Here is a 9,760-nt window from a genome sequence, read left to right on the forward strand (position 1 = left end):
TTTTAGTAGCACATAGACCAAGCATTGGAGCTAATGCCATCTATTGGTCAGGAGTGGAAACATGTCAACTACACCACCGAAAGAAACAGCCAACAATAGTTTACTAATGTTGACACTCCCCTGGTGTCCGGGGGCTGTAAAGCCTGTGAAAACATAGCTCAAATATCACCATCATTAATGAATCCTCTATTTAGTATAACTTATTAATTTAAAAGGTTTAAACTGTGTTAATCTGTTGATACTTATTCAGTTTTTTTGTCAGTGCCACCCAAAAGTAAGTGTTATCATAATATTACTGTTATTATTATTATTATTATTATTATATTACTTAAATCACCTTCAGAGCAGTAAAAGAAACGGGGGAATATTTTCCTTTTTTAAAAGCATATTTGAAGTTTTCTCATTACTCATCCATTTTTATTTTATTTTATCAGACTCAAAATAGAGGTCAGCGTTTGAAGGAAGGGGCCCACATCAACCGTTCCCTCCTGGCTTTGGGCAACTGCATTAACGCCCTGAGTGACAAAAATGGTAACAAGTATGTCAACTATCGAGACAGCAAGTTGACTCGTCTCCTGAAGGTACAGTCCTCTAAAGGTTTATATGGGACCAACTGTGTTGATGATTTAGATGTTTTTTGTGTGTGTATTTATATTTATCATTCTTTTTTTAAACAAAAGGACTCCTTGGGCGGAAACAGCCGAACGGTCATGATAGCCCATATTAGCCCTGCCTCTGTAGCTTTTGAGGAGTCTCGTAACACGCTGACATATGCAGACCGTGCCAAAAGTATTCGAACACGGGTGAGCTGAGTAATATTTTATGTCTCAGTGTTGCTTCACTCTAGCAGAAGTTAAATAAATTAATGTAGCTTCAACTCAACTTTCTGCAGTTAGAAATCCAACTTCTATTGTATAATTCATATATCCAAAGTATATCTCAAGTATTCTTTGTCATCTTTGTCCTTTAGGTGAAGAAGAACATGATAAATGTGTCATACCACATTGCTCAGTACACCAATATCATCTCAGACCTGCGCTGCGAGATCGAGAGGTTGAAAAAGAAGATTGCCGAACAGGCGAGTCGACAGCTCAATTCTGACCGAGCTGACATCCGCAATGTTCAGGGTAAGGTCTCGCACTCACAGCTGACTTTAATATTTGAAAAATACCTGCTTTTTGAGCTCTTTGAGTCTAATCTCCATCCCTTCCCTTGTAGCAGAGGTCCAGGCCCACTCCAGCCAGCAGAGTCGAGAGGAGATGGATCTGTTGAGGGAGCAGCTTCTGGATGCCTTCCGCCAACAGATGCAGATCAGGAAGAGCCTGATGGAGCTGGAAAACAACAACATGGAGATCCAGATTGCCACCTCTAACAATCTTTTAACTATTACAGAGTCAGTTTCAAACCTTTTTGTCATGTTTCTCCCTTCTTTAACCAACACTATTTATCCTGTATTTCTCTTTGTAACATTATTAAATCCAGCTATTTGATAATATGTTGAAAGCTCACAGCATGTCTTTGTCGTGCTTAAAGTTGCCTGAAAGTGTCAGTGTTTGTGGATTATATAAATATAAATTATTGTAAGTCTGATCAAAAGAACAAAAAAACAACATAAATCAAATGTAATAATGAATTTTATTGGCCGCATTTTTTTTTTTTTTAAAAACAGAAGACTTTTTCAACTATGTACTTTCAAATGTGCCTTCATTAACCAGATTTTATTGTCTCTGTCAGTGACCATGTGTAATTTTCTTCTCTTAGCTGGGAACAGGAGCGCAGCAGGCGCAGGAGAAAGTGGCGTGCAGAGAGGAGGAAGGAAAGTGTCAATAAGGATGAAAGCGAGAAGGACTCTGATTCCTCAGAGTCTCCTCCAGACACCACGGAGACTCAGGAGGTGGCAATAGCTCGAGAAAATCTGGTTGCACTCATGGCTGAACAGAAAAAGATTCACAAGGAGAAGGTGGGAATGTCTGTCTACAACTAGAAAAAAATAGCAGAAAACAGAATCGTTCTCATAAAACCTTTGACTGTAGTGCATACATAATATTTTTAGTGTCTGAAATACAGTCTGCTTTTTAAAATGTGCCTTTATACCTTTTGTTTAAAGGCGTTGCTTGAGCGTAGGTTTCTGGAGCTTCGGGATCAGGCCCGGCGCTTGGAGGAGCTGCTGCCGCGGCGGGTTAGCTCAGAGGAGCAACGCGAGGTCCTAGGACTTCTCTGTAAGGTCCACGAGCTGGAGATTGAGAACGCAGAGATGCAGTCCCACGCTCTGCTCAAAGACAACGTGATCCGACAGAAAAACTTTGTGGTGCAGCGTTTTGAACAGCACAGACACCTGTGCGACGAAATTATTCAGCAGCAGAGACAGTTCATTGATGGTGAGTATGTGAGCATTATGACTCCGAAGTTTATTAAAAACAAACATCATCTAAATACATATAGCACTGCTAACTGGGTTATTAGGCACTTTACAGTTTAATATCAATGAAGTGAAATGAGGTTACTTTGAACCAGACAGTTAGACAATTAAATAATCATGAAGGAGCTCATCAGTTGTTTTTGATTTGTTTTTTTTATGAAATTATTTCCTGACATGAATTATCCTCCGTGTTACAGACCACAGTCTGCCCGTACCTCCACACCTTCAGGACCTGTATGATATGTACATGAAGGAACTAGATGATAGGAAACTGGAGAAAGCAATTGGCCTAGAAAAGGTGACAATCAGGCAGACCATCAAGGTAACCACAGCTGACACGTAAAGTCTAAACTAAGTGATACTATAGTAGTATTAAGCTTAGAAGAACACAAAGTACAACTAACTCCTATGTGCTAGTAGTATTAAGCTTAGAAGAACACAAGGTACAACTAACTCCTATGTGCTTACTTCCAGGAGGTCTCGCTACCTAAAATCGCCTTACCTTCTCGCGGTCGTGACAACATGCAGGACATAGATTCAGACCAGGAGAGCATACGTAACATGTGCTCAGATAACAGGCGAGGTCAAGCCAAAATACGCAGACATACCCTGCCTCCCATTCTGCCTGAACCTGATCTGTAAGAGGACATCTTTTTCATGTGTGCCTTAAAGCTTTTTAACTCGTTACACTATCTGGATACATACTGTAGGTTCTCAGGTTTGTTCTCTTATTCCCGGCTTTAGGGACAATAACAGAGTTTTCAAGAGCAGCCCTCATGCCAGGCAAATGAAAAATTCAGCAGTAATGACCCCACCTCCTATCCACATAAATGGGAAGGGCAACAGAGAGGTAAGCACAACTATAACACCATCTGGTTTTGTTCATTTTGCTTTATTAGCTGTGAGAAAATGCAGAAGAGCTTCTCTTCACATGGCTTCATATTTGAATTTCACTCTCAGAGATACTTCACTCTATTAATCCCTTTGTTTTTCAACATTCGCCTGTCCATAATAAAATGTTCACTATTGACTCCTATGTTCAGGCTTTTTTTTTTTGCTAAGCTTACCAAAGAATTACATCTTTGTTTCATCACCTTTTTTCCTGTGTAAATGCATCTGAGAGATGTGATTCATTGGCAAGATAAAGTTATGTTCACCAGAGTCCACCAGAGCCCCATTCAGAATTAAAATTTCATTTTGGAGAGCCATAGAATTGATTAATCCTCACTGACACTCAGACAGACCGACTGAAAGCAAAGTACCACAGTGAATGTCATATCGTAATGTGGCACTCTGCATCTCACGTCTGCAGCTGCAGCCTCTGGCTCCTGAGAGCTTTCTGAGTTACAGCCATCTCAGCCACAGTGTCAGCAGCCACCTGGACTCATCACCTGAGAGCAGCGAGGCAGGGGCCGATATCCCCCTCTCAATAAATGGTACGATATTCAAATGAGGACATATGAACTTTGGGGAGTTTTAACAGAGTTTTTATCTACAGTTTAAATACAGGGGGAGTATTTAAATGCAGGTAACAGAAAATCAATAAACCCTTGAGTTTGATGATTGTTTGTTTCCATGATGTAAGATTTTTTTTAAAGCACTTTGCATCAGTGCTCAGGATGAAGCCTTCAGATTTCACGGTGACCTAGAAGTGTATTTTTTGAAGCAGGACACAAGGAATATTCTGCAGATCTTCTTCATGTTTAATATGAGCGATTGATTTTCAGTTATAACAATTAAATCAGTGCTAATGGGGAAAAGTAGTGTTTCTCTGTTAACTAGCTTTCTTTCTGTTGTGTGAATGGAGATTAAAAATGACAGTGAAAAGAAATTACCTGTGTCTCCACAGAACGGCAGCAGATTTTAAAGGGGGTCCAGAACATTGCAGTAAAAGCAGCACGTCGGCGCTCCAAAGCACTCGAGGTGGATGTCTTGCGGTTACCTTCTGCACCATCTCCCCTGGACCCCAAGAAGCAGAAGAGCAGCCTTTCTTTAAGCGAAGCTCCCCCTAGAGGTTTGCCAATGAGGCGCGTCAGGCAGCCCAGCCCCGAGCTGAGACACGCCACTTCAGACGATAACCTGTCCAGCAGCACCGGGGAGGGACCTGGTTTGCATGTGACCTGGACACGCCCACGTAACCGACAGGTGCTCAACAAGAACCAAACGCCTCGCGAGGCAGACTTAGAAGGCCGTCGCAAAAAGAGACGCTCACGCTCTTTCGAGGTCACAGGTCAAGCGGTTAGTATTTGGCTTTCTTTTCAAACTGCCACAAGACACGTGAAAGGTGTCACATAATGTTGATGTCTGTAGATTATCAGTAGTCTGTGTTAACAAGAGGACTAATATGACTGGTCTGGGGTGGCTTCTTTTGTGGTAATCATTTGTCTTATAAGGATTTAAGCCAGCCGCTTGGTACTATAGACTGTATATTAGAGTTATTCCCTCTGTGTACTATGTCACTACATATATGTCACTGGTATGGACGTATGCCGTGTGTCTTGGAAGATGAGTCTATTAGTGTTCTTCATCTAACTTCCAGGTACCTCAAACCAAGACGAGCACAGCTCAGAGGTTTCGCCCTCTGGACAGCACATCAGACCCTCATCTCCACATTAATGTTCAACCCCAGGCCCCTATGCTACGCCCCCAGTACCGAGGGGTCCCTCCTCTCGCCAAAGTCAGGCCTCCCCACAGCAGCCAGCAAACAGGTAAACCAATTTCACTGCCTGTGAGGAGATAGTGTCATGGTCGCTGTGTGGCAGGCAGGATGAGGACCCAAAATGCAAACTCACGGACTCAGGGGATAAACTCAAAATGCAGCTTTATTGCTGACAGGTGACAAACGAAAGCAGTGATACCAAAGCAATACAAAACTAAACTACACTGGGAAAAGCTAATTGTAACATATACCAGAAGACACGGGGAGAACCACACACAGCATGAGGGAGAACGCGACGCCGAACAGAGGGAGACGCAGACAGAAATACACAGAGGGTTAACGAGGAAAGTGGGAACACACGGGGAACACAGCTGACACAGATAACCATAACGAGACAGGGCGGGGTGAACATAACACTGACGGGAGACGGGCAGAGTCAAACAGGAAGTACAGAGGTTCAGACAGGAGGAGAGAGAGCACGAGGAAAACACAGACATAACGGGCTGGGGAAACATGGAATAAAACATAAGGAGAGACGAGGGCTCACAGATACACAGAGGGGCACACAGGGGGTAAAAGCCACGAAGGGAAAACACTTAGGGAACAACACAACAGGGCAACTCAGGAAACATGGCCTAAATAGGGAACAAAATACAAACATACAAGAAAACTAAGAATACTGGGCCAACATGGCCCAGGACCATGACAGATAGTCTTCCTTAAAGTTGTTACAAAGCACAATCTGAGAAACCTCCTTATGTACATTTTATAATATGCAAAACATGTAAAGTGTATTTTCTACTGCTCAGCTTCACATGATTACACCCCTCAGGTATATACATGACATTATACATACACATAGCCTTTAAATAACTCATGTTCATGTGTCTCCAATCTTCAAGTATCATTCCTCTTTCACCTTTCGTCATCACTGTACTGAGCATTCATTCTGTTATTCCCTCTCTTTCCATAGGCTCAAATGCTGAGTCCTCTACAACCAATATGAATAACCTGAAGCGAGCACCCCAACTACGGCAGCCCCAGCCCCTCCTCTACATAACAAACACAGGCGCGGGCGCCCAGCGTATACGCAGACACTGAGCTTACACTGGCCGCGACTCCCAACACCAGCATTAACACCAAACCCAGCTGAGCCTGGAGGCCGAACCATCTTGTTATCAGAGATCTGAGAGCATGCAGCCTCAATAAAAAAAAGAATTGATCCTTCAGTGACTGTCACTACGCAAAATTTGTAACAACATTGAGCTGGATAATTTCACACAGGTCTCACTGTGTGAGGTTGACACGGCAGTAGCTCCGCTTAATTTCGATCCTAAAACTCCAAATAGACCGTGATTATACGCAGTAACCGAAGGTAACTTAAACTACTGTCTGATAAAGTGGCTGGGTGTCTACACACCAGTTGAAAATGCCCAAAAAAGTTTTGCCAAAGTTGGACACGCCGGACGGGGAAGGCCCGAGTGAAGCCTCCGGCCACAGTAAAGACGCCAGCGGAACCGTCACGAGCACAGACAATATAGTGTTGGGGGCTATTGCGGCACTCCGCTCTGAACTGGCAGGTGTTAAGGTTGAAATTTGTGACAAAATTGAAAATAAGATCTCAGAAGTCACAGCTGTATTAAGAGGGGAGATAGCCAGCTTGAAAGCCGAGAATGACAAAGCCATAACAACGCTAAGGAACGAGATAGAGTCACATGGCCATACGCTGCAAGAGCTAGCCAACACGGCTAGCGGCTCATCCGATGCAATACGGGAGTTGGAGAACAAAGTTGAGACGCTCCGTGGGCAAGTGACATCGCTTTCTGAAAAATGCCTCGACCTCAAGGGATGTTCGAAGCGTCAGAACCTAAGAGTGGTAGGGGTGAAACAAGGCAAAGAGGACGGGCAGAATGCCAGGGAGTTTGCAGGGAGGCTGTTAAAAGAAGCGCTTGGACTGGACGAGACACCTGTGATTGACAGAGCTTTGAGAAAGAAGCCCGAAGATAACGAACCACCTCGACATCTTATTGTAAGAGTTCACTACTGCCACACCTATGAGGACATCATGAAGAAAGTCATGGGCACCCGGGATATAACATTTTGTGGCCGGTGGATTCAGATTTTCCGGGACCTGCCACCTGAGGTGGCAAAGCGCCGAGCTACGTTCACCGCTGTGAGGAGGATGCTACGCGACAAACCGGGAGTCAAATACGGACTTCTTTACCCAGCCAAACTACGAGTGTCTCACGACGGTATTGAGAATTTTTTTACTGACCCGGAAAAAGCACAACAGTATGCAGAACGCCTCATTGGAGACGTGGATAACGGAGGATCACTGGATCCTATCCCACGTGAGATAAGGGCAGATAATGCCACAATACACCACCCAGAATGCAAAGAACCTCTACGCAGGTGACATCTAGCACTTTACTACAGACAGGTTGTTTTTTTTTCCTTTGTGTACCTAAGAGTCAATAATCCGGGTAGCCTGCGGTTAAAGGCATATGTTAGTAACGTTATACTTGTTAATGATGTTACATGTTGCGGTCTCATACTTGGTTTTAAGGGCTGCTAGTTAGACACCCTTTAACTTGTTTTTGAATAACTGTATTGTTTTGTTTAATAGTGACGATAATGTACCTTCTGATCCTTCTTTTTGTGATATCTGGTCTATGCTTAATGTCTTTATGGAGCTACACAGGGCACTTGTTATGTCGGTGGTTGCGACAGAGGATGGTTGGAAGTACACGTGGTCTTGTTGGGAGGATGGCAGGCTCCCCTTCCTGCTATGACCTAGGTGTATGTGGGGTTTTTTTGTTGTTTGTTTGTTTGTTTTTCTTTTTTATTATTTCTGCTGTGTTTATTTTGTATTTTCGTGGGTGGGGTTGTTGGGTGGGAAGGTGCTATGGTAGAAAATGTTCTAGTCAATATGGGACAATACACATAAATCACTAACAATATGGCCTCTTAAAAAAACATACTACAACTGTAATCCAGTTATTCACAATACAATTCAAATCTGGAGACAGATCGTGAAAGAGTCTAGACTCAGAGCCTTCTCGCTTTTGACACCTATTACAGCTAGTCCTGCATTCAACCTCTCAGTTTTAGATGGGACATTTGATCACTGGAAGGAAATGGGGTTGCGAAATGTGGGACACCTATATTTTCAGGGCTCTTTTGCTTCATTTCAACAGCTTAAGGAGAAGTACAATTTACTAGCCTGTGATTTTTTTTTTTTTAGATACCTTCAAATAAGGAGCTATGTAAGGTCCCAACTACAACAATTTGAGTTTGCAACTCCAGGTAAGCTTGACCAATGCCTGGCGGATTGTATAACAGAAAAGCATGCGGTTGCTTCTATATATGAGATATTACAGTCACTCCGGCAGAAGGATACAGGTAAAATAAAATCAGCTTGGGAAAAGGAATTAGGGTCAGAAATTCATAATGATATCTGGACTAAAGGGCTACGTAATGTTAATTCCTGCTCTATCAACGCCCGACATAGGTTAATTCAGTTTAAAATTTTGCACAGATTGCACTACTCGAAGACCAGATTACATCGAATATTTCCTGAAACGTCACCCATCTGTGATAAATGTCAATGTGCAGAAGCTGATCTGCTTCACAGTTTTGTAATGTGTACCAAATTACAGAGTTTTTGGGCTTCAGTTTTTTTCTTTTTTTCCCCCAAACTTTTTGATGTGCAGTTAGACCCTGACCCCATTTTGATTCTTATTGGACTATCGGGACAATCTAAAAAACTTAAGAGCACACAGATCCCCCTCCTGGTCTATGGCCTGATGTGTGCAAAGAGACTGATTCTCCTCCTATGGAAGGGAAAAGAATTGCCCTCCTTGAAAGCCTGGATTTCAGTATTGACAGATACTCTTCATCTGGAAAGGATCCGCTACATTATAAATGACAAACTGGAGGACTTCGATCAGATTTGGAGGCCGCTCATTGAGCACCTGGAAATTATGAACAAATGAGAGTTATTATGTGGACTTCACCATTGCTTAAAATAAGCTGATAGCACTCTGGCATAAGGGAAGGGTGTAGGGAGGAGGGGTTTGGGGTTTTTTTGGGGGGTTTTTTGACCACCCTTTTCGGTACGTTTTGTTTTTTCCTGTTTGGGTTTGTTTTGTTTTTTGTTGCTATTGTTGTTGTTCGCTTTGTTTTTCCTTTTTTTTTTTTGATGCCAAAACTGTAAAAAGGAAGCAATGTCAGTCTATGGGACAATTTGTGATTGTTATTTGTGCTTCACAATAAAAATATTTAAAGAGGTCTCACTGTGATGGTGCTGAGGGTCAAGTGTTTCCTCTTTAGCTCGCTGTTGTGCTTAATCACTTGTGGTATCGTCGTGTCAGGAACATATCAAGATCATAAATGCAAGACTGTGCTTATATTGCTTTGTTATCAGTGCAATGGCTCTGTAATGTTCTGTGCTTATTATGAACAGTGAATGGTTGGTGTTAACGAGCCTCACAGAAGATACATAAGAATCCAAGGGAAAGTATGGATATGGGACAAAAGATTAGGAGACAATATTAAACCAATGCCGATGTTTAAAAACAAAAAAAAGAGTAATGGCCTGCAGTAAAAAGGTTTCAACATCAATGTTTTTCGTAGTGAGTTTGTTTCAACCTGACACACTGAAATTTAAGAAAAAAGAAAAC

The 9,760-nt window shown here is 42.5% G+C and overlaps 1 protein-coding gene across 2 annotated transcripts in view; it reads left to right on the forward strand.

The window, feature by feature from the left end:
* Nucleotides 1-6,195, forward strand: part of kif19 (kinesin family member 19) — a 35,587-nt gene extending 29,392 nt beyond the window's left edge. Inside the window, exons 8-20 of one of the 2 annotated variants that reach the window (XM_013909022.1) lie at nucleotides 435-581; nucleotides 681-803; nucleotides 971-1,127; nucleotides 1,222-1,393; nucleotides 1,762-1,960; nucleotides 2,108-2,378; nucleotides 2,617-2,741; nucleotides 2,894-3,057; nucleotides 3,164-3,269; nucleotides 3,732-3,855; nucleotides 4,269-4,657; nucleotides 4,959-5,127; nucleotides 6,052-6,195. In XM_013909022.1, coding sequence (XP_013764476.1) covers nucleotides 435-581; nucleotides 681-803; nucleotides 971-1,127; nucleotides 1,222-1,393; nucleotides 1,762-1,960; nucleotides 2,108-2,378; nucleotides 2,617-2,741; nucleotides 2,894-3,057; nucleotides 3,164-3,269; nucleotides 3,732-3,855; nucleotides 4,269-4,657; nucleotides 4,959-5,127; nucleotides 6,052-6,179 — 2,274 coding nt within the window. In that variant the 3' untranslated portion in view covers nucleotides 6,180-6,195. Of the gene's footprint in view, nucleotides 1-434; nucleotides 582-680; nucleotides 804-970; nucleotides 1,128-1,218; nucleotides 1,394-1,761; nucleotides 1,961-2,107; nucleotides 2,379-2,616; nucleotides 2,742-2,893; nucleotides 3,058-3,163; nucleotides 3,270-3,731; nucleotides 3,856-4,268; nucleotides 4,658-4,958; nucleotides 5,128-6,051 lie in introns of both variants that reach the window. The other variant, XM_005725913.2, reaches the window with a different exon arrangement.
* The last annotated feature ends 3,565 nt before the right edge of the window (nucleotides 6,196-9,760 follow it).

Source organism: Pundamilia nyererei, unplaced genomic scaffold, assembly GCF_000239375.1.
Source record: "Pundamilia nyererei isolate P.nyererei 1_Seehausen unplaced genomic scaffold, PunNye1.0 scaffold00017, whole genome shotgun sequence".
NCBI classification, from domain to species: Eukaryota; Metazoa; Chordata; class Actinopteri; order Cichliformes; family Cichlidae; genus Pundamilia; species Pundamilia nyererei.